Source organism: Sorex fumeus, unplaced genomic scaffold (genome assembly GCF_029834395.1).
Source record: "Sorex fumeus unplaced genomic scaffold, SorFum_2.1 ptg000082l, whole genome shotgun sequence".
NCBI lineage: Eukaryota > Metazoa > Chordata > Mammalia > Eulipotyphla > Soricidae > Sorex > Sorex fumeus.
This window is the reverse complement of record NW_026606139.1, coordinates 844,388-868,670: the sequence shown is the minus strand read 5'-3', so window position 1 is coordinate 868,670 and position 24,283 is coordinate 844,388. Positions and strand designations below refer to the sequence as shown.

Below are 24,283 nucleotides of genomic sequence, written 5' to 3'. Positions count from 1 at the left end.
GATGTGGGGATGTACTCCTAAGAAAGGACTAAGCCAACGCCAGCGAGAAGAGACTGGGACTACCTAAGACACAGCACAGAGCCCAGAGTGGAGCGATAAACCAGGGGCACAGGAAGAAAGCAGGGGCAGGGCCCTGGGGAGCTTGGGAAATCACTGAAACGGGCAGTCACTGGATGTTCGGTCACACTAGTAATGAGATAACGAGACCTGTCCTGTAATTGGTTTTTGGTTTTGACTTTTGGGCCACACCCGACAGTGCTCAGAGGCGACTCCTAGCTCTGCCTTCTGGGATCAATCCTGGCAGTGCTTGGGGACGGGGGACATATGGGGTGCCAGAAATCTAACCCACGTTGCCGTGTGCAAGGCCAGCACCCTATCCGCTGTACTATCACTCTGGCTCAAGAGAAAATATTGGTATTGGTAATCTGTGTTTGTTTGGGGGCACACCAGATGCTGCTGCATCCTGGCTTTGCGCCAAAAAAATATTCCTGGCAGTTCTTGGGGAACCATAAGGGATGCCAGGGATTGAACCGGGGTCAGCCGTGTGCGAGGCATACGCCCCCACCTGCTGTCCTATCTCTCCGGCCCACTTCCCTGCACTTTTTAACAAGACCACATTGGCTTAATGAGGAAACAGACTCCAAAGAAGCATGTGATAAGGCAGAGAGAATGGTTAGGGGCACAATCGGAAGCGGGGAGATGATGGCTGTTCGAACGGATAGTTGGCGAGCTTCTGCAAAGTGGTGAGGTGTGGAGGTATTTAAAGTCAAGCCAGTCAGGCTTGCAGATAACTAGTTTGCTATCAAAGAACCTTGACCTGATCAACTGGAAGGCGATGGCTGGCACCTACTAGGGGAGCGAAGATCCTGAGGGGGTGGGGTATGGAGGATAAATCGAAACTGAGGTCCTGGCATAAGGGTGTGGGGAAAGGCTGGTCTTCAGTACTAATCTAAGCATCATCAACACTGAGATGGTACTTAAGGCCAGGAGTGAGGGGATGAGACCACAGAAAGGACCTGGTATATAGCCTTGGGTGAGCAGTAGGTGCTCAATAAACACTTTCCCCTTCAGCCCCAGCAAGCCTGGTCAGCTGTTCTGGGAAGAGGGACTACTCCCGGGGTCTACTTGAGGCTGCCCCGTGTTTATAAGTCTTTCACAACTGACTTGGTTTTCCCTAGTCCTTGGTGGTTAAAAACTGCTGGGTTTGGCTTCCCCGACTTTGTGTCTTCACATGGAAATCCTTATGCAATTAGACTGAGCATTCACGTCCCTGCGCTCCCTGCAGGGAGACCATCCAGGGCAGCAGCCTGGCCCTCCAGGAGCGGAGGCACAGGGCAGGTGCCACAGCCAGAGCAGACGAAAGTGCCAGCTCATGCCACCAGTTCCCACCGGGCAGACGGCAGCTCCGGAAATACACCTGCAGCCCAGGGGGGCTCCTTGCAGGGCCCCACATGACTGTCTCTGCCGGCTGGAGGGCACATTCCTGGCTCATGGAGTCACAGTCCTCACAACCGAGACAGAAATCTCCGAAAGGTTCTGTCGGGAAGTCGGTGCCACCAGTCCCGGCAGGGCTAACCTCACTCTCTCTGCAGTGACCTCGAACGTCGCCTGCTCAATGAGGCCGGCTCACCACCCATTTCTTTCTTTCTTTATTTTTTTTTTTGAAATTGAATCACCATGAGACAGACCCTTACAAAGCTGTTCATGGTTAGGTTTCAGTCATACAGTGTCTAAACACCCAGTGACCACCTATTTCAACTTGCAAACTCCTCTCTAGCATTCATTCCTTGTCTGCAGTTTTTTTATTTTTTTCCCCGAAAAGGGTCAGGCGAGCACTGTGCAGATACGGGGATACGCTCCAAAGAAAGGACGAAGCAAACACCACCCAAGAAGAGACTGGGACTACTTAAGGCACAGCAAAGAGCCAGAGGGGAACAGGAAACAGAGAGTGAAAAATATTCAGGATGATCTGCCCAGCACGGACAAACGCTTTCCTTCTACGGATACAAGAGCAGAGCAGGGGTTTCTCAGAAGAAATAGAAAATTATTTTCATTTCATCTATTTACTTCCATGGCACTCATCACCCTTCATGATACCAAAAACAAACAAAAAATTTCACTCAGTGATGACACTTCATTTCCGGCCCATCGTGTTCACTGGTCTGTCCTTAAGTCAGGAAATGCTGCCGACATGTGGTGGCCGCTCAGGGCATTTGCTGGGTGAATGAGAACACACTCACCTCCTTTCTCTTTAGCCCTCAGCCTTTCCTCACGCTCTCACCTTTGAGACTCGTCCAGGGGGCCTGGGGCCTCCCTAGAGAGCAGACCTTATCCCCTGGAAGTATCATGCCATCAGGCTGGAGCTGAGGGCACTGAGCATCCCTGGGGCCAGGAAACAGGAGGAATTCTGAAGCAATTCACGGCCAGCAAGGCCTGTTACCCTGTTCTAAGCACACAGAACGCCCTTGCCAATCATGCTTATGAGGTTGTTCACATGGCTTGAAATTTTCAGTCTTAGTATATAATTGGCACTCAAGAAATATGTGTTAAATGAAATGAAAAAATGAAATCTGGGGTATGGTTCAAGTATTATTTGGGGACCATCAACACCGCATTTGCGGCCGTGAGACATCTTATTATCTCATTCCTACTTTGGACAAACTGGCAGGCTACCGAATGTAACCTGCCCACACGGCAGAGTCTGGCAAACTCCCCGTGGCATACCCAATATGCCAAATACCAGTAACAATGATGGGTCTCATTCTCCTAACCCTGAAGAGCCTTGAATAGGGCACTTTTTAAAAAAATCTCAGGGCTAGGACGAAGGAGACGTTACTGGGGCCTGCTCAAGGCAATCGACGAACAACAGGATGGTCGTGAGATCGTGATCGTGATCTGACACTCAAAAGGGTACAAGGAAGGTTAAATCTCATTATTCTTGGAGGATTAAAATAATTCCTCACTTGATAGTAAAAATAGGATCAGCAGTTAATTAACTCACTTACCCACTAATATGTGGAACTGGGCCTTGGAATTCCACGCCTTACTCCAGAACCCACTTTTTTAACCTTCCAAGGCAACCGTACTCCTGGAGACCACAGGGTTAACTGCTACATGACAAGGCTTTGGAGCGGTTGCTGTGGCTAAGTACTCAGAATATTGTTCTATGGATACAAGGGCAGGGAATTCTCAAAAGGAACAGAAAACTATTTATTTCACATAATTAAAGAATTTGATGAAAACAAGGATCCAATGCATCCATTTCCAAATTTTCTAAATACACCCTGGAGAGAGAGATCATGAGAGCATTTCCAAGTAACAGAATTTCCTGAACAGAGAGCACCTGGGACGAGGAGACAACACTGGCAAGGAAATCAAGGGGTATCAGCTCTGTGAGTGTTGGGAATCAAACAGAGGGTTAGCTTGTGCAAGGCAAGTGCCCTACCGGTTTCTTTTCTTTTCTTTTTTTTTTCCTTTCTTTTTTTTTGTGTGTGTGGGATGTTGGGAGACAATCCTGACTGGAATAACTTTGTGAAACAGTCAACAGAACCATGATCTGAGAACAGTGCAGGTATCCAGGGAGAGGGGATGGTGGGACAGAGGTGGAGGAATGCAGACACTCTCGAGCCAGGCATAGTGTGGCAGCACTGCAAGGAGGAAACAGGAGCACTGCTTCCATTGTGAAAACGAAAACAAATAAACCACTAAAAAAAAAAAAAAGAAATTTTGCCAGATTTGTGGATTCTTTACAATATATACTCGTCGCATAAAACAGAAGGTGAAATGTGAAGTACAATCTACTTTGTAAAATGTTGTGCTTAGAGTCACTGTTTTGAAGTTTGGATTGTCTCGATGCTGCCTTTGAATTAGACTTTTGCTCTTATGCCTATAGACTCAAATTCAAATGATCACCTCTAGAAGAAAAAATTGCTGTAGATATACATCAATGATTATCATGCGGTAGCTTGAACTAAGTCTAAAAAGTGACAAAGGCGAGCGAAAGAATATATACATCAATATAAACCACATCGCTAAATTCATCTTTGGAAAGGAAAGTTATTGTAAAAAAAATACCAGGATTATGAAGTTCTATTAGAATATGGTCTGCTCATTCGGTTGCAACAGAGACAATAAGACACAAACTCCAGAACATAGGATTCGACTTTATAATCAGAACCCCTATCTTTAACAGAAAAAGTTTGTTAATCTTTATTAAAGATCATTTCTTCTGGGGGCCAGAAGACAGTAAAGCACTTGCCTTGTAGGCAGCTGACGGGTCAATCCCCAGCACCCCAGATGGCTCCCAAGCCCTACCAGAAGTGATCCCTGAGCGCAGATCCAAGAGTCAGTGCTGAGCACAGTCAGATGTGGCCCCAAAATGAAACCAACAGAAGTACAGACAAATACACAAAATTCCTCTATTATTCGGCCCACTAACTTTGCTTCATTTCTATCTAATCGGCTGCTCAACTCTACTGAGTTTTAAATTTTGGTCACTGTAAATTTTCAGTTCTAGAGATTCTTTGTTCTGCTAATCTTTTATTTTATTTTATTTGTTTATTTTGCTTTTTTGGGTCACAACTGGCGATGCACAGGGGTTATTCCTGGCTCTGCACTCGGGAATTACTCCTGGCGATGCTCAGAGGACCATATGGGATGCTGGGATTCGAACTTGAGTTGGCCGCGTGCAAGGCAAACGTCCTACCCGCTGTGCTATTGCTCCAGCTCCTAATCTTTTATTTTAAAAGAATTTTCTTGGCTCATACTCAGCAGTGCTAGGTGCTGCTCCAGGCAGTACTTAAGGGTACCATCCAATGCTGAGGATCAAAACCTGGGGTTTCAACACACAAGGCATGACTGCCAGTCCTTGGAGCCTTCTCCCCAGACCCTAGTCTTTTACTTTTTATAAGTCCCTGTTTCACATCTCCAGTTCAGTCCTGACTTTTCTTTTCTAATACAGTGTATGCAACTGCTTTATAAAATGTGCCTAGTAACTCCAGTTTCAGAAGTTTTCCACGGGTCCTGCTCTCTTGTCTGTTATTTTTCAAGGATCTCAAGAACAGACTTGTTTTCTCCGCGCTCAGTTATTTATTATGAACTGCTCATTTCCTTGAAAAGGTATTTGTGCGGAATTCATGTTTTCCCCGGAGACAGCCTAGAATATCTTAAAATGAATTCATGAATCAGCTTGAGTGAGAAAAGCTCTGGCTGTGAATATCAAGCGTTTCTGTTTTATTAACTTATTGCCCTGATCCACTCAGCTCTGGCAACCTTTCCTGCAGTTCTGGCTTGGGAATGCAGATTTAGTTCTAGTTCATCCTTATACTGAGTCCTTTGGGGTTTCAGTTTCATGGGGGGAAGGATCAAAAGATGGAAAATACGGACGAGCAGTTAATAAGACTGGGGCCTTGAATGATGAGGCCTAATGCCGAATCGGAGTTTCAGAGGAGGTGTAGAGACAACAGGGCAAAGGTAATATTTAAAGAGACAGTGGCATCAAATTTCCCAGAATAGATGAACTCTTCTACTCAATCAGCTAAATGAAGGCAATAAAAAGAAATTCCCACATTTGCCTTCTTATTCAAACTTTAGAGAATCCTTTTGTTCTTTACAAAACCTTAAGAAGTAAATATGGTTTTCGTAAATGAAAATTAGGATACAGAGAGTTACATCAATGATCTATGGGCTTTCATTCTAAGCAGCTGGGGCAGAAGTGAAGTCCTGTTCTTCTATCCAAGTTCAGATCCTTCTGGTCAGACACAGAATACAAAACAAGCAGAGGAAGATTTCATAAGGCAAGGTCTGAATGCAGCTGAGAAAATGCCCACAGAAACAGGATCCTTAACTTGGGTACTTCTTGGAAGTGGGTAAAAATCCCACACATCGGTGCCTTTTCCTGAAGACAACACTGGATTTAAAAATCCTTGTAGTAAGAGGTAGGAAAGTTCCAGTTTGTGCTTTAAATTGTGAGTCACACCAATGAGGTCAAGTGAATTCCTAGGTAAAAGGCGAAACTGAATCAAATTTGTGGAATGGTTCTGGGCCACAACAGGAAGTTCCACCGCCGCCTCCTGTGTTCCGCCCGACTGTCAGGACAGCAGGGCAGGAGTGTCCTCTTAATTCCCTCCTCATCCTAGTGGAGACAGTTTAAATATTGTAGTTATCATGTCCGAGATAACATGTCTTTTGTTTATCAATGTGATTCAACTTGGTAATTGCTATGTCTCTTCCATCCCGATGACATTTCACTTACTTATAGCTTACACTTGATTTGTTTTTTTGTCCAGAACACTAAATTAAGAATTTTCTAAGAGTGAAGCCTGTGTGTCTGCAGCGTAATCAAGCCCCAGCCATGCGCTAAATGTGGCTGACATCTCTACTAGGCTGATATAAAGAACAGACCATTCCTCCCCCATACTGCCTCCATATGTTCAACCTGGGAGAATTTACTACATCTGAACTCACAGTGTGAAGCACCAGGGCCAAGACGCCAGATACTAGGAAAAGGGGCCAGAGATGCAAAATTCAGTGGGGAAAAACCAAACAGCCCCCACTCTGCTGTCGAGAACGCAGCTGTGGTGAACAGGACACCATCAGATGTAGCTTTAAGTAAGGCAATCAATGCTGATATTTCATGTCCGCCTGACAGGGGACACAGGTACATAAAGATGCTAGCAAAAAAAGGAGTCACGAGAACTTCTATAACCATTTATTAAATATCACTGTGGGAGACTCTGTGCAGAGCATGAACACAGAGCACAAAGAACCTGACGAAGCCATCCCAGTCGAACAGGGCAGTTCCCAGTCAATTCACCCTTCGTCCAGTAACCATTTATTCACCTGTCCATCCAACTCGTCCATCCGACCCAATCATCCACCCACCCACCCACCCATCCATCGACCCACCCACCCATCTATCCATCCACCTATCCATCCACCCATCCATCCTTTCATCCATCCACCCACCAATCCATCCAACCATCCTTTCATTCTTCCATCCACCCACCCACCAACCCAACCAGCTATTAATCTGCCAGTCCACTTCTTCATCTATCTGATACAACCATCCGTCCATCCACCTGTCCAGCCATCCAATCACTATTTATTTACCCATCCACCCAGCCACTATTTATGAATCCATCCATCCAACTAACCACTCATGCAGTATCTCTGAATCCATGTGCTAAGTGTTTACTGAATAACTAACAAACAAATCCCAGTAGTGAGTAGGTATTAGGGACATCAGATAGACTAGATAGGGTAGATTCTTTAGGAATTCAATACCCTGCACTTGAAAGTCCCTATAAAGGAATAATTTCAATTAAATCCCTATAATAGCCCTGTGAGATAGGCTCAGAGTGATTAAACAGCTTGCCCCAAATCACAGAGTAAATATCAATTGCTTTGCCTGGCTCTAGGATTGTGATCTCAGTAAATTAATAATAAATATACAGTTGATTGTGGTATAGTCATTGGTGAAAGAGGTAGAAAATTCACAGAAGAGGTCATTTCGAAAGGGAGGGGGTGTTCTTTGAACGTCTCTACTGGACAAGCAGGGAAAAGGAGTTTCAGGCATAGACAGAGTATGCCAGCTAGCGGGAGAAGGAGGACCTTCCTGGGAGCAAGTGACGGGAGTTCAGTCAGGAAGAGGGCTGTGTGGGGGAAATTCGGCATGCCAAGTTTCAAGGCATCCTGGAGAGGCCACTCTCCCTGCTGCTACATGACCAGCTTCTACTCTACATCACCTTTCCACAGGTGTGCCGTACTTGGTGGCTGCTGGCATCTGTCACAAGGCCTTATACTTGCAGCCAAGACTCCGTGCCCTTCAGGTCCCTGGATGCTGGAATGTGTTCTGAGCTATACGGGGCAGGCTGAGGACAGACACCCCAGAGAGTCCCCAGCAACCACAGCAGGGACGAAAGGAGACCCTTCAAAGCTGTACCCCAAAGCCAACAGACCTCTCCACCCCCACAGGCACTTTCTCATTCTACTCACAGTTTCGAGTCCAGCTTCAGGAGAAAGCCCAATCGATCATACTCTGAAAAAAAGAGAAACAGCAGAAAAGGTCATTGGAGTCAAACCACTATGGCCCCACGGAGATCGGCCCAGGCCCCAGGGAGAGACAACTGCTTCACGGAACTAAAGCAAACGCTGAGTCAGGCCTACGTTCCAGCCACAGAAATCTGGCGGAGACCGGGAACATCGTCAGGCAATCCCTGGCCTGTCAGACCAGCCAGCCGTACGCTCTCACAGAAAGGTCTTTCTGAATAAGTGGGAGACTGGAAATTGAAATGTAGTAAGCTTACAAACTGAACCCCTGGAGAATAGGGGTGGGAAGCCACTTGTGCTGCCCCTAATCTCTAAATGCAGCATTTGCCAAATCATTTCATTAACTCTGGGGGTGGGGGTGTGGTAACAGAGAGCCCTCAAAGACCTTTGGCACAGATCTTCCTGGCAATCACAAAGAATTGATAGATCTAATTGTGTAGGGAACCAAATTATATCTAAAAACAAGTTAGTGAGATGTTGGTGACAAGTGGTCACTAATATTTTACTTAAGTTCTTTATAAATTGTCTCATTCTAAAGCAAAGCTCAAGCTATTGTATAGAACTGTACCAATTAAAAGATTTTTTGGAGGGCTGGAGATATAGTACAGTGGGTAGGACATTTGCCTTGCGCACGGTCGACCCGAATACGATCCCCAGCATCCCATATGGTCCCCCGAGCACCACCGAGAGTAATTCCTGAGTGCAGAGCCAGGAGTAACCCCTGAGCACTGTTGGTGTGACTCAAAAAGGAAAAAAAAAAAGATTTTTTAGGGGGTGGGGACACACCAAGAAGTGCTCAGGGATCACTCCTGGCTCTCTGTGCTCAGAGATGACTCCTGGCAGACTCAGGGGACCATATGGAATTCTAGGGATCAAACCCAGGGACCAACCCTCCTACCTGCTATTCTGTCCCTCTGGCCCCATTCTCCCAAGTAAAAGATTGTTTTAAAATAAGCTGACTGGGATGAAGGGGAACAACAGAAAATAATTATATGCAATCAGGATAAGAACAGGGTAAGATAAAGATTTGCTAAGGGCCTAGGGTTTTGGCACTAAATTTTTCAGGTCTATCCCCATGGTTTTTAATTTCTTTTTAATTATTTATTTATTTTTTGCTTTTTGGGTCACACCTGGCGATGCACAGGGATTACTCCTGGCGGTGCTCAGGGGACCATATGGGATGCTGAGAATCGAACCCGGGTCGGCCGCGTGCAAGGCAAACGCCCTACCCACTGTGCTATCTCTCCAGCACCTCCCCATGGTTTTTAATAAGTATAAAGCACCGATAGAACGGTTTACAGCCCGAAAATAAGCCTGGAGAATCACAACCACACCAGGGAAATTTCCTGCATTTTTTATAGATATTTACAGGAGAAAAACAATAAGCGCGTCAGAAAATGGTTTCTTTTTCTTTAACTTTTTTCTTCCTTTGTTGGTTTGAGAGCCACACCTGGGGAGGCGGCAGGCGCGATCCTTGGGGGGGGGGTCACTCTCAGGGGTGCTCTGGGAACCATGCAGTGCTGGGGCTCCTACTAGATGCAAAACAGGAGCACCTGACCTTGAGCCACCTCTCCCTAACCCTGTTTTCTGTACTTCCGTCCCATGATCACAGTGTCTGTGGGTGTGAGAGAGGGGAGAGGGAGGAGAGGAGGGGCGAGAGAGCAGGCGTGCGTGGAGGCCCTTGAATGGCTGAGACGGGGAAGCAGCCCAGGCGGGCAGCCGGGCCCCAGGGGTGTGCATTTCCTCACAAGGGGCTGAGCTGCAGGGGGACTCCTCTGCTTAAGATCACAACATCAGCCAGGGTCACAACCCCACAGCTGACAACCCCTCCCAGGTCGGTAGGTACGGGCAAGGGAAAGCCTTTTGTCCAGCAACTTTGCTCCAACTCGAATACACAGATGACAGACGCTTCTTAGTTTTTCAGCAACTCAGAGAAATCGGGAACAAAAACAACAAAAGGTCTCAAATGAAATGAACTGAGAAGAAAAATCTATAAAAACTCCACGGAGCCTCTTCAGAGTTTAATGTTCTTTCAACAACCCCATTTGATCATTGCCTGAAAAAGATCGCCTCAGTAATAAGACCCCCACTCCCTGCCATGTGGTCCTAATCAGAGGCCATTGGCCGGTCTCTGCTCCGAAGATCCCCCCCACCCGAAGGCTGTGGGACACAGGGTGTGCCATGCGCAGTCCTTCTAAAAAGGTCAGAGGCTGCTTCCCCTTCTGCCTAACTCAAATGTCAAGGGCCAAGCAAGAATGTCACATAAGTGAGGGACTGTAAACCTGCTCACAGTGGCTCGCTTGGCTTATTTTAGTCGCATTAAAAACCACCTTTTGAAGTCTTTCCATCACATATTCCACATAAAGGAACTCTAATTATAGCTACAGGTTATGTTCCAGTGCATCGGAAGCGTTGTCCCACACAAATGCCCGCACACTATGTGTATATTGTATGCACACTATATAGGAGAAAACTTGGTGTTTCTGAAGAAATCAAATCCGTTCCATGACTCTTGGTCTGCTGTTCTTGCTCTTAAGTGGAGGAAGACAGGCGCACTTCCCTTCACTGTCATCTCAGCAGAGTTAGCTGGGAGTCTGCAGTGCCAATGAAGCCACTAGCTCACCCCACTACCACAGGACTGAGAGGGGCTAGAGTCCATCGGGGGCTTGGTGCCCGGGAGGGGCAGCCTCTGGCTCCAGCTCACAATGCCCTGCAATGCCACAACTGATTAAAAAAAAATTTTTTTTAAAAAAGATGAAACCATGAAATTTGTATGTAAGTGAATCAACATGGAGTATCATGCTAAGTGAAATGAGTCAGAAAGAGCGGGACAGACACAGAATGACTGCACCCATTTGTGGAATATAAAGTAACATAATAGGAGAGTTAACACTTATGGATAGTAGAGATAAAGGCCAGGAGGGTGGTCCCACGGCTTGGAAGCCAATCTCGTGTGCTGGGGGAAAAGGCAAGTGGGATGGAGAAGAGACCACTAAGCAAATGATGGTTGGAGGGTTCACTGGGGGTGGTAGATGCGTGCTGAAAGTAGGCTATGGACCAAACATGATAGCTATTTAGTGCCTATATTGCAAATCATAACACCCAAAAGGAGAGAGAAAGAGGGAATTTGTCTGCCACAGAGGCAGGGCGTAGGATGGGGTGGTGGTGGCGGGAGGGACACTGGGAACATCGGTGGTAGAGAATGGGCACTGGTAGAGGGATGGGTACTCAAACATTGTTCGATTGAAACATAATCATGAAAATTTGTAAGTCTATAACTGTATCTCACGATGATTCATTAAAATAAAAAATTTCTTTAAAATTTTTTTTAAAGAATCTGAATCTTTTATGGTACATTTTCTCAATTTCTAAATATTGGCTAGAAAGTAAAAATAAAGAAATTAAGATGATGAGATTAACCAAAAATACAGGCTAGGTCCGGAGTGATAGTACAGTGGGTTGGGTGCTTGCTCTGCATGCAGCCAATCCGGTTTAATCCCCAGCACCCTATATGGTCCCCAGAGCCTTGCCAGTAGTTCTTGAGTGAAGAGCCAGGAGGAACTCCTGAGCATCACTGTGTGTGACCTCAAAACTAAAAGAAACCAAACCAAACCAGAACAAAAACCAAAACATCCGGAGTACAGGGAGGCCTCAAGTACAGGGCTAAGGGTTGGTAAACTGCCCGGCACTGGGCTTCCCGAGGTGCTAAGCCATGTTGGGGAGTTGGGGCCTCCCCCAGGCATTCTCTACTAACCAGGAGGGTTAGCTCAATGCTCAGGTTGGGGATGCCGGAAGCAGTGCTTGGTGGATCATATGTGATGGAACGGAAGTCAGGCCCCTGGCCGTTGCCGGGCATCTGTCCTTGAGCAAACTCCACAGTCCCGGCACTCAGCTTCTGAGGATGAGGAGCCTTTCTCTTGGCTTGTTGACTGAGCAGATCCTCGGCAAATGCTTGCTGTGCTCCATGGCTGAGCACAGCAGTTTAGGTAGGACAGTCGTCTTGACAATGTTGATTCTGCCGATCCACGAGCATGGAATGCTTTCCACTTCCTAACATCTTCGATTTCTTTCCTGAGTGTTTCGATGGTAGAGATCTCTCGCCTCTTTTGTTGATTCCTGGGTCCCTGATGCTCCGGGACAGTAAGTGAAAACAGGAGAGATTCTGAGCTCTTTCTCCTCTGATTCATTACTTGTATACAACAATGCAACTGGTTTTTGTGTACCCTGTATTCAGTCACTTTGCTTTATTGACTTATTGTTTCTAGGAGCTTTTATGGGGATTCCTTAGGGTCTTCAATGTATACCATCAAGTCGTCTGCAAACAGAGATCTCTTGGTTCCCTCTTTTTCACTCTGGACCCCTTTGATTTCCATTCTGTGTCTGACTGCTGTTGCCATTTTAACGCGATGTTGAATAAGAGTGGGGACAGTTCGACATCCTTGTCTCCTGCCTGATCTCAGTGGGAATGCTTTCAGAATTTTACCATAAAGAAGAATATTGGCTCTGGGATTTTTATAAATAGCTGCTACTAACTTAAGGAACGTTTCTTCCAGCCCTATTTTATTAAGGATTTTTATCATGAATGGGTGTTGGATCTTGTTGAAAGCTTTCTCCGCACTGATATGATACGGATCACATGGTTTTTATCTTTCCTCTCACTGATGTGGTGTAGTAGGTTCATTGATTTGCATATACTGAACCATCCTTGCATCCCCGGGATTATGCCTCAACTTTTGGTAGTATTTATCCCAATAAATTTATCATAACTTGAAAAAGTTTTGTTAAGGGGCTACAGGGATAGTACAGGATGTAAGGACCTTGCATATGGTCGACCTAAGTTGGATCCCCGGCATTCCATAATGAAAAGCATCTCTGAGCATCTCTAGGAGTGATTCCTGAGTGCATACTCAGGAGTAAACCCAGAGCATCACTAGGTGTGACCCCAAAACAACAACAACAACAAAAATTACAAGTTAGAAATGCTGACTGGAGTCAGAGAGGCAGTAAAGAGGTTAAGGTGCTCAGCTTGCATGTAGTTAAGGGTGCAAATCTAGCTGGAATCCCTGGCACCATTTTGTCCCCTAAGCACTACTGGGTAGCAACCAGGAGCGGGGGCTTTTTGTCACTGTCCGGCACCATGCTTGAGTACCCTATGAAGTTCCTACTGAGTATACTTTGATTTCACACCTTTCCACTGTAAAGTTAGAATTGGAGTCAGATTGGTTAGGAAATTGGTTAGGAAGGAAACATACGTGTTTTTCATCTCAAATAGATGATTCAAAAGAACCCAACATCTGGGAGTCTTTTCTATCTTCATAATAGTCTCATTTTTCTACCTCTAGAAGATATGAAAAATGTGCTAATGCCTTTGTGTACAAATCCTATCATTCGTGTGATCTTTCTGCCCATTTCTATTGATTGTTTCTTCACCTCACTCTCCTTCAACTGTCTGGTGATTCTTGACTGGAGGTGGCCATGTGAGGCCACCTTGTTGGGTTGGACAGTGGGGCGCTCCTCGCATTCAAGCTCAACGTGCAGGGAAATCATCTGGATGTCGTTCAGTCCTTTGCTGTGCTGCTTCTGAGCACTGGCAGGTCAGGGAAGAGGGGATTTCAGTTGGGCCGACTTTGCCCTGGCACTTGCTGCCTCCTTCTGAGCCTGAAGTTCTGCCCCACCCAGTCTAACGTTCCTACACTCCCCAGCTGTAGACACGCTTCCGCCTGCTCCTTTCTGAGGATCTTTCCCAGGTTTCCAGTCCTTTCTCCAGATGCATGTGCCGAGCTGCTGAGGAACCCAGGATCCAACACACCCACAGCCTCTGGGGTGCGGCTTACTCTCCTTGCTCTCTGCCTCCTTCCTCTTGGGAAGAGTCTGGGACCCCTTGGGGTTTTCTTCCCTTGGGATGTGGCCCAGAAACTGTCCAGGCAATTATAATGCCCAGGAAATTCTAGAGCTAACCTCTGTTTCCTTTAATATCAGCAACTTAGGCTACTTAATGTCCAGTGTCTGGAGGGAAATGTGGGGCTTTTTCCATGTATTCTGTCTAATATTTTGCTTCTTCTTTCTTTCCTCTTCATCTAGTTGACTTCACTTTACTCAACCTTTATTTTTTTTAATTTGATTTTTTGGGTTTGGGGCCATACCCGGTGATGCTCAGGGCTTACTCCTGGTTCTATGCTCAGGAATCCCTCCTGGTGGGCTCAGGGGATCCTACAGGGTACCAGGGATCAAATCTCGGTGGGCCGTGTGAAAGCCTGAAACCACATTTAGCCCCCTGAGCACTGCTGGGTGCGCCTCCCCCCCTCTCCAAATATCAACTAGGAGCTGGGGATTTTTGTCATGGTCGGCACCACGAGAGGGTACCCTATGAAGTTCCTACTGAGTGTGCTTTGCTTTCACACCTTTTCATTATAAAGTCAGAATTGAAGTCAGATCATTCTTGGGCAGGAAACATCTGCTTTCTGTCTCAAATAGATGATTCAAAAGAACCTAACATCTGGGAGTACTAGTGCTGTACTCCAGACCCTGCCTTGCTCAACCTTTTTAAGACAGACCACCCAACTCTTCCCTCTTCCTCCCCTCAGTCCTCTCTCCTGATACCACTTCCACACCCAGCTGCTTCATGTCCGTATGGATACCCACACCCCAGGCTGCCCGGCCCGGCATTCATCTACCCTAGGTCACAGGCGCAGAACACATCTCTGACTTCCCTTACTCCAATGAATGGTTCAGCTTTTTTTTTTTTTTTTGGCTTTTTGGGTCACACCCGGTGATGCACTCCTGGTGGTGCTCAGGGGACCATATGGGATGCTGAGAATCGAGTCTGGGTCAATTCTGGCGACGTGCAAGACAAACACCCTACCCGCGTGCTATTGCTCCAGCCCCTGAACGGTGCAGTTCTACCCGAGCTTGAAACCAGAGAGAATTCTTTGGTTCCAGCTTCCCTCTTATTTAATTCCATTAACCACCATGACGTTTTAATTCAATTTCGAATGGATCTCCGTGTCTCCTGCCCTAACTAAGCCAGCTTCACCTCTCACATGGGTTATTGTCCAGGATTCCTGCCTCCTGCCTGTTCCTAATAGATTCTCCATGATGTAACCAGAGTGATCTTTCTATAAGCCAATAAATAAGGTTATGTCAGAACTTTGTTTCAAGCCTTTGAATGGGTGCTCTTGTTCTCAGAATGCATTCTCAAGTCTCTTGGTGCAGAGGGCCTCCCTGAGCTGGCGTGCAATGACCATTCCAACTTCACTTTTTCACTCTGTGTTGCCCCCGGCCCGTGTCTACGCTTCAGATTGAACTATTTTATCTGTTCCGCTTCCAGCCCTTTGTGCCTGTATTTCTCGCTTCACTCCCATCCCCTTCTAACACACTGTCTCCTTCCTACACATCGTTCCTAAATCACCAATTTCTCTCAAACTCAAACTGCTGCACAATGTGACATCACATGCTTCCCCGACCCCGAGGTCTGACAACAGCATTGGCTCCGGTCCTCCAGGGAAGAAAAGTTTCATGTCCCCCATCGCTCCCATTTCTGCACCTCTGAGGCAGACCCTGGTGATGGCTTTGGCTTGAGTCTTCATTCTGCTTAGACCTGGTCATCTGTCTCTTTCCAGACTCCCTGTCTCTGTGCTTGGGAGCCTTTGCAGAGGCTGGCTCGGACAGGCACCATCCGTCGACCCGGCACACCATTTCCCTGGACTCTGCTCAGGCCATTCTGGCCTTTCAGTTCCCCAATAAACCCTGAGCTCTTTCAGGGAAGATTTATTTTCTCATAGAGGCAGTTTTTGTCCCCACCGGCCTGCCCTCCCCTCTATTTGGTTAATTCCTACTTATTGCTTATTTGTTGTTACTTTGGGGGTCTGAGGGCAATACCAGTGATGCTCAGGGGTCACTCCTGGCAGCAGTACCGCCATGCAGTACCAGGGCTGAAATGGGATCGGCTGCGGGCAAGGCAAGTACCTTGCCCCTGTGCTCCCTCCCTCACCGTGCTCATCCAGGAGGCCCTTCAGTGTGGGGGCCACAGATTCCTCCTTGCCCCACAGACGTCCCTCCTAGGAGCAAGCAGCAGGCACGAGCCACGTGGTAAAGGAGAGACACCGTGTCTGGGGGCAGATTCCCGTCCTGGCCAGACTGGAGGCCAAGCACCGCCAGGAGCCCAGCCGCATGCTGCCAGCGTCCAAGCAATGCAACCCCCCGCTCGTTCCCTCCTGCACCTGCACCACACATAAATGCTTTCACAGATGCCCAAAGTCTTTGAAATGAGTAACTCCTCCATGGCCATTTCAAGGGGAAAGGGTGCTTGGACCACATATACAGTCTTAGTAGGTTTGGGGACTAGGTAGAAACCAAAGGAGACCGTAACACTAATAATGAAACCTCTCCGTGGTTGGGCTGGAGCGATAGCACAGGGGGTAGGGCGTTCGCCTTACAAGCGGCCAACATGGCCGACTCGAGTTCGATTCCTCCGCCCCTCTCGGAGAGCCTGGCAAGCTACCGAGAGTATTCGATATGCCAGACACAGTAACAACAAAGTCTCCAATGGAGACGTTACTGGGCCCGCTCGAGCAAATCGACGATCAACGGGAGGGCCTTTACCTTTACCTTTACCTCCGTGGTTAGTAAATTATAAAACGACGTCTGTGTAGTAACTCTGAACTGGCTCGTCTATGTACTGGTTTGCAGTCTAATCTGTGTACGGTATGCTTTCTGAATACTGTGTGCTGCTCCGTACACTGATCTGTGCACTGTGTAGTCGTCTGTGTAGTGGTTTGTGGTATAAACTCTCTGAGGGGCGGCCAGGGAAGGCCCCAACAGCTATCCCCCTGGCTGCCCAGGTTCAGGGTGGCCTGGGCTGCTCCCCCAGCCAGGGCGACCTGGGCCATGGGGCAGATGGCAGAGGAGACGAAAGCCAAGCCATTTGACTGATCAGATGCCATGTATTCCACTCTCCCCACGAGCCTGCCCCAGTTTCTCTGAGCCTCCCATTCTAGTTTCACACTGCCCCTCGTTCCTGTCTCCTTCTGTCTCTCCTGCTCATCTCTCCGAGCTCCATCTCGCAATCTGGGCTCTCTCTCTCTCTCTCTCTCTCTCTCTCTCTCTCTCTCTCTCTCCATGTGCCTGATCCTGTATTCTTCTACATTCTTCTCTCTCTGTCCCCCTTGCTAGTCTCTCCACTGCCCATCTTGCTGCCCTGCTCTCCCTGTTCTTTCCAGCTCTCTCGTATCCCAACTTCCCCACACTCTGGGTGGACACTGCACCCCAGTCCAATAGCAAAATCAACATAAAAAGCCCTTCCTGACTGCCATCAGGCTCAAAGGTGGAAATACCACCTAGGGGTTATTCCAGAGTCCTTCCTGACTGCCCAAGGGTAAAATACCTCCTGAGGTGTTTTTCTCCTTTCTTCAGTCCAGTAACTCTATCAACATCTTAATACTAGTTATTTTTGCACGAACACAGTAAAAGATACACTGAGCTTGTAGGTTGGCTCTCCTGGGAACATCTTGCCAAAGACTTAGACTACAGCGCTCAGGCCAGAGTAATAATTCCTAACCCTAGCAGAGTCCAAATCTAGTTATAACTTTTTGGTCGAGAGAACAGATGCCCAGGAAGGAAAATATTATTGAGAGTCACGTTACAAAAGCATAGCATATACTGTCTTCTTGTGTCCATACAAACAGGACATTGCTCTGAATAAACTATGCAAAGGACTTAGGGAGAAGAGAAAAACAATATTTACAAGGCAACAGAGCACAAGGAAAGAAGTCACAAATAAACACAGAGGAAAGGAAGCACTGTGATGGGAGCAACCCAATAAACCTAAACTACCCGAGATATGAACCCAATGTGATCCTACAGTTTGTGTACTGTGTACTGATCTGTGTGCTGGTCTGTGTACTGGTCTGTGTGCTAGTTTGTGTACTGATCTGTGTACTGTGTACTGGTCTGCGTGCTGGTCTGTGTACTGGTCTGTGTACTGTTTGAGGGTCTGTGTGCTAACCTGTATACTGTGTGCTGGTCGGGGAATGGCCTTCTCAGTTCTTACACAGGATGGATAAGGTCGGGGACCACACCTCTGGCAGTAAACCACTTTGCCTGAAGGTCCAACAAGGAAAGCATCCGCAAACGATAGCCTGATGCTCACAGGTGCAAGGAAGCTCCACTTCTGTACGCCACTGCCTATGGTTGTGTGGGGTCACTGGCAGAGTACGTGTTCCCAGTGCTTGGAGCCAAGAGTCACCCAACAAGCTGCAGCATCAGGGGTACAAATAATGTCCTCACATCTACCCTGGTCAAAAATCACATCCAATGCAGCCTTCGAGGTCTCCAGGGGGACCCTGAGCCACAAAGCAGGAGCTACTTCAAAATGCTTGATCGAGAAAAGGGAGGCTGCATTTGAAAACCATTTGTTCAATGGAAAGAAATTTCAACACTGCAATATGTGTGTGTGGGGCGGGGGGGGAAGAACTATTATATATTTTAAATAGTTTCAATCATTGTAACTTTTGAATACAAGCACACTTTCTTCATCTTTTCATCCTCACATATGAGCGAACATACTCCTGGACTGCAAGGCTGCTTCTGTGGCCGCACAACACATCGTAAGACACTCCCTACCTATTTTCCATAATCACCATACCATATTTGATGGGGTTCTGACAGTAGGCAACAATCATAGAGGAATATATATATATATATATATATATATATATATATATATGCCTCTCAGAAAGCCTGGCAAGCTACCGAGTATCCCACCTGCGCGGCAAAGCCTAGCAAGCTCCCCGTGGCATATTCAATATGCCAAAAACAGTAACAATAACGGGTCTCATTCCCCTGACCCTGAAAGCACCTCCAATATGACAGTGTTGGGAAAGATGAGTAAGGAGAGGCTGCTAAAATCTCAGGGCTGGGACGAATGGAGATGTTACTGGCGTCTGCTCGAGCAAACAGATGGACAACGAGATGATAGTGATACAGTGATACATCTTCTCATCAGTTATTGGTGTGGACAATTTCTCTTTGATGATGACAACTAAGTATTTCTGAAGGCAACATCACTTTAAAAGTCTCGACTGGAGTTACACGACGCCTTCTTGTGGACTCCCTGACAAAGTAATTTCTGAGCACTGGGCCTGGGAGATGGTTCAGATAGCTGGAGCACGAGCTTGGCATGTGGGAGTCGCAGCTTTATTCCTCAACACTGCATGGTCCCCGAACACCAATGGGGTAATCCGCAAGGCAGGAATGCCCTGAGCACCACCCCGTGTGGCCCCAAAACAAATCCAAAAAAGGAAAATTTCTATCATCACCTTTCTGGTGACAATTCAACGTTTAGTCCACAGTACTTTATGTTTCATTCTGCTCATTGTAACCCTGTGATATAAAGAGAGGCACAGCTGTCACCTGAGTCAGCTAGCTAACAGCACTGAACTCCGCAGTGAGGCCCCCGTCACCTCAGTCGTCACCTCAGTGGGGAAGGACTGAGTCTCCCCGACAGTTAGATTCCTGCTCAACCTCACCTTTGGGCCACGGAGCCCCAGAATGGGAGCCAGGGCCCGCTGCGAGGCCAGCAGTTCCCTTCCCGGCTGTTCCAACAGCCACCAGCCGTGGCAATGACCACGCATGGGAGCAGGTGACGGTTGGTATGTCGTGGGCTAAGAATAGGGGCTCCTCCTCTCAGCCAAGTGCAGTTATCTGCGTCCAAGCATGCAAAACCCACAGACTCGGGACAGGTCATCAAGCAAGAAGACGCCCAGCCACCTCATCGGAGAGGCAGCCCTGTACCCAAACCTCTTTCGGAGACCACCAGGCTCCACTCTGAGCGGTGATGAATGGTAAAATGCAAAGGCCAGAGGGGTAATGGAATGAGGTCCTGCCCTCACCCAAACAGCCTATTTCTGCAGACAGGCACTGCACAGTGTCCAGAGTCTTGGGTTGTATCAGATGTAAGTCAAAAAAGCCGTGGCTCGGGTAGAGGAGGAAGTTGGCAGCAGTTCCAAATGGACTGACTGTGACACTTGCCAGCCAGAGCGGGGAGAAGCAGGAGGGGGGAGTTGCCACCGTCCGACATCAGCCGGGAGCCTGCGGTGGTGTCCAGCCACTCCCGACAACGCCATCTCGTTTCTCCCCATCCGAGCGGAGACTCGCAGAGACAGGGATCCCGCTGAGCCTGCCCGGGTGTGACTCTGACCTGCTTCTTCCATCCCACAACATCGACAACAGAGCAAATAGGAAGAGCAGAGCCCAGCCCCGCGCCCGCTGTGGCCAGTCATCACCCACTCGCGGCCCCGTGCCAAGCTGGGGTCGAGGGGCTCGAGCCGGGCCCACACATGAATCATGGCAGGCAGCAGAGGCCCGGGGGGACCGGTCAGAGTGCAAACAGCTCCCACATCATCTCGAGGCAGGGAAATACATCATATTGTGGAATCAATTAATCAAAGACAAACTAAAATAGGGAAAGCCACTAAACAAAGAAACACGCACTGACCTCAGCGGAATTAACTGACCCAGTAAAATAACTTAGAAGTTCACCAACGAAACTCTGGTCTCCAGCGGTATCTGCTGGGCTGAGGGAGGCCAGAGGCCTCCTTATAAGAACTTGCTCACAAATTGAAGACCCTCCTACCCCCCGCCCGTGGTGACAACCCCCATCCCAGCACAGCCCGCTCCTCTCCAGGGTGGCTCTCTGGGGACCAAGGGAGAGGAGGAACCTCTCAGGTATCCCTGCCCACTGCAGGCAAACAGACCAAACCCCCATTTCCCCTCCGTTCTGGAAAACAGCAGCTGTGTTGAGTGGAGAATGCAGCGAATTCAACTCTGCCCGTGACATCAAACATCTCCAGATGCTGCTGCAGGATGAGAGACGGAATACTAAAAAGAACAGCTGGGACCAGGACAGGAAAAAGTGAAAAAAATAAAAAACTTACAAAGAAAACCCAACAAAAACCCAGCCCACTCAGCACTTTGTATCTTAAACTTCATGAAGCTTACCACTCTGCAGAAAAAGTACAAAAACTATCCAGCAATTAGGACATGAAATCAGAAAGACTTCCCCCCTCCAAGCAAAGCTAAAAGGCTGTGGGACTGTGAGGGGAGGGGATGGGAAGGGGAGGGGGAAGGAGGGAGGGGAGGGGAAGGGGAGGTGGGGATTTGGGCCACACCAAGTGGTGGTTCAGGGACCACCCGGGGCAGCACCTGGGGTCCAATGCAGTGCCTGGGATCTGGGATCCAGCCGAGTGCAAGGCAAGGGCCTTCACCCCTTTTCTATCTCTCTAAACAAAACTGTTTTTGCTTTATCCCATTTGCAAGAGCAATACAAATTTATGTACAGATATAAATGTTAACGCATATAAAGAATAAGATGAAATATGAAACTCCCACCATCTAAAATTTATTAGTGCAAAACCTCCCACTATCTAAAATTTATTAGGGCAAATATTTTGGTAGCTTCCCAGGAATCTTTCATAAATATTCTGTGAATTTTATTTCCACGCAGTCTTAATTCACCTCCCATTTTATTCCTGTTTGTGTATGCAGCAATATTCTTGACATTAGTAGTGTCGATAAAAATTAAATTATATCATTATTTTTAATGGCTGTGTGGAATCCCACCATGTTCTCCATATCACGTAATCCCTTGACAAACATTAACGTGTTGGTTTTTTTCCAACACCCCCGCACCTTCTCCCTCTGACTTCAAAAACTGAGCCTCTATTGCAGCTTCAAGCCTTAGTTCATCAAGTCTCGTGATGAACTAAAAACGCAAGACCACTGACAGAAAGAAATCTGAACTCTAGCAGGGGAAGCTGCCAGCACGCAAGCATGCCGAGCATTTGAAGCAGGACGGGTACCAGGAGGAAAGTAAGATGCACTATCTATTTTTTTTTCTTTTGAGTCACACCCGACAATGCACAGGGATTACTCCTGGCTCTGCACTCAAGAATTACTCCTGGTGGTGGTGCTCAGGGGACCACCTGGGATGCTGTGAATCAAACCCGGGTCAGCCGCGTGCAAAGCAAATGCCCTAGCCGCTGTGCTATCACTCCAGCCCAAGATACACTATCTTTTAAAAGAACCTGGTGTGGGCGGGAGAGACAGTACAGCAAGTTAGGTGCTTGCCTTGCACGCAGCCAACCGGGGTTCAATTCCCAGCAGCTCAGATGGTCCCCTGAGCCCACCAGGAGTGATTCCTGAGAGTGCAGAACCAGGAGTATTCCCCTGAGCATCACCGGATGTGATCCAAAAAAAACAAAAAACAAAAAAGGACGGCAAGAAGGGAGGGAGAGAGGGACTAGGTATCACCTTACCTAAAGTGGTCAGGGAAGGCCTTTCAGCAAAGCTGAAGAACAGAGACCTGAGACAGTCACAGAGAGCTGGAAGTAACCTTCCAGGGAGGGAACACAGAGAGAATATAGAGGGGTGAGGATGCCAGCTGTGCATGTGCTTGTCCAGTCCTGATTGCCAGGATGGCCTGATGGTCCCAGCACCACAGGGCCTGAGGAGCACATCTCTGGGCACTTACAAGGAACTACCAGCCCCCACGAATGGAGAATTGTCAGGAATAGCCCCTAGGCCCCCAGAGCATTGTCTTGGCGACCCAGCCCTCTCCCTATAAAGACCCTACTAGGAAGAGGAAAGAGCAGTGTATGAAAGCCCCAAGGCAGGACTAGACCTACCAAGACCAAGACCTACCGACACCGCCCCCCCCCCCACCCCAAGCTCAGAGCTCAACCCGGACTTAAGTTCCAAGCACTCTGTGAAGTAACCAGAGATTTCAGTGGGAATAAGTGTGATCTGATTTACATTTGAAAAGATCCTGCTGGCCCAGTGGGAAAGGACAGGATGCTGGGAGGCCCGCCAGGAGCTGTCCCAGGGGGAGGGAAGATGGTACCTTGGACAGAGCTGTGGGAACGCTGTGGAGGCAAGGCCACGCTCTAGAGAATCCATGGGGACAGCCAGGAAGGATCGATCCTGGGGTCAATCGAGGGGCTGTGACGGGGACTGTGGATCGATGTGGAAGCAGCAGGCAAGAACAAGGTTCAGCAGGCAAACCGGATGCTGGTGCCGTTAGGTTCATACATGGACATTCTGGTTTGGGGGAAATCTGAAAGTGGTCTCTGCTTTGGGGCCATGCCCAGCAGTGCTTGGGGCCCCTCAGGAGCTCCAGCCCACTGTGCTACCCTCACTGCCCCTGGAGATTTTGTTTTTATTTTTGATTACTAGGATATAGAACTACAGTTCGTGTGGGGGGTTGTGTTTGAGCCTGTCATCATGTTAAACTCACTGGAGACAGAGTCTCTGGAACTTTCTATGGGGCTGGAGTGATAAGATAGCAGGTAGGGCGATTACTTTGCATAAGGCTGAACCGGGTTCCATCTCTAGCACCCCATATGGTCCCCTTAGCACTGCCAGGAATAATTCCTGAATTCAGAGCCAAGAGTGACCCCTAAGCATCACCAGCGGTTGCCCCCTCTGACCTCCCCCACCCTGAAAAATGGACTTTCTATGTAGCTGATCAAGTCATCCATGAAGAGGCTGGCTGGTTCGTCTTCTTTTGGTTTCTTTTCCCCGCCTTCCAGAACTGGGGGAGGCCCTGATATCTCTGGTCCTTTCTATTAACTACAATGTCTGCTAATGGGCTTTTAGAGACACACTGTATTCAGCCGAAGTTCCCATCTACTTGGCTGAGGTTGCTTTTTTTTTAATCATGAATAAATGCTGAATTCTATTTTTTTCATCAATTAATACGAAGACGGTTTTCTTTAGACAGTCAATACTGCAATCATCTGTAATTATTTTTGAGGGAGAACACATCCTGTGGTGCTCAGGGTGCTCACAGGTCACTCCTGGCAGTGCTAGGGGGACAACACGCAAAGCCTTTGGCTCCAGCACTGCAATGGCTGTTTTCTAATGCTGACCCTGCTTGGAACTTAAATCTGGGTCTTTATAGGGAGCGGGCTGGAGCGATAGCACAGCGGTAGGGCGTTTGCCTTGCACGCAGCCAACATGGCCGACCCGAGTTCGATTCCTCCGCCCCTCTCGGGGAGCCCGGCAAGCTACCGAGAGTATCTCGCCCGCACGGCAGAGCTTGGCAAGCTCCCCGTGACGTATTCGATATGCCAGACACAGTAACAACAAAGTCTCCAATGGAGACGTTACTGGGCCCGCTCGAGCGAATCGATGAACAACGGGAGGACAGTGACAGTGACAGTGACCCTGACTCCCTTCC

General features: G+C 48.0%; 1 protein-coding gene across 4 annotated transcripts in view; it reads right to left on the bottom strand.

Annotated features, from left to right (window-relative positions):
* The window catches only part of ST3GAL3 (ST3 beta-galactoside alpha-2,3-sialyltransferase 3), a 195,811-nt gene that overhangs the window by 86,579 nt on the left and 84,949 nt on the right, over positions 1–24,283 (bottom strand). For all 4 annotated transcript variants that reach the window (XM_056130874.1, XM_056130872.1, XM_056130873.1 and 1 more), the window contains one exon: positions 7,996–8,038. In XM_056130874.1, the coding sequence (XP_055986849.1) occupies positions 7,996–8,038 (43 nt within the window). The remainder of the gene's footprint in view (positions 1–7,995; positions 8,039–24,283) is intronic.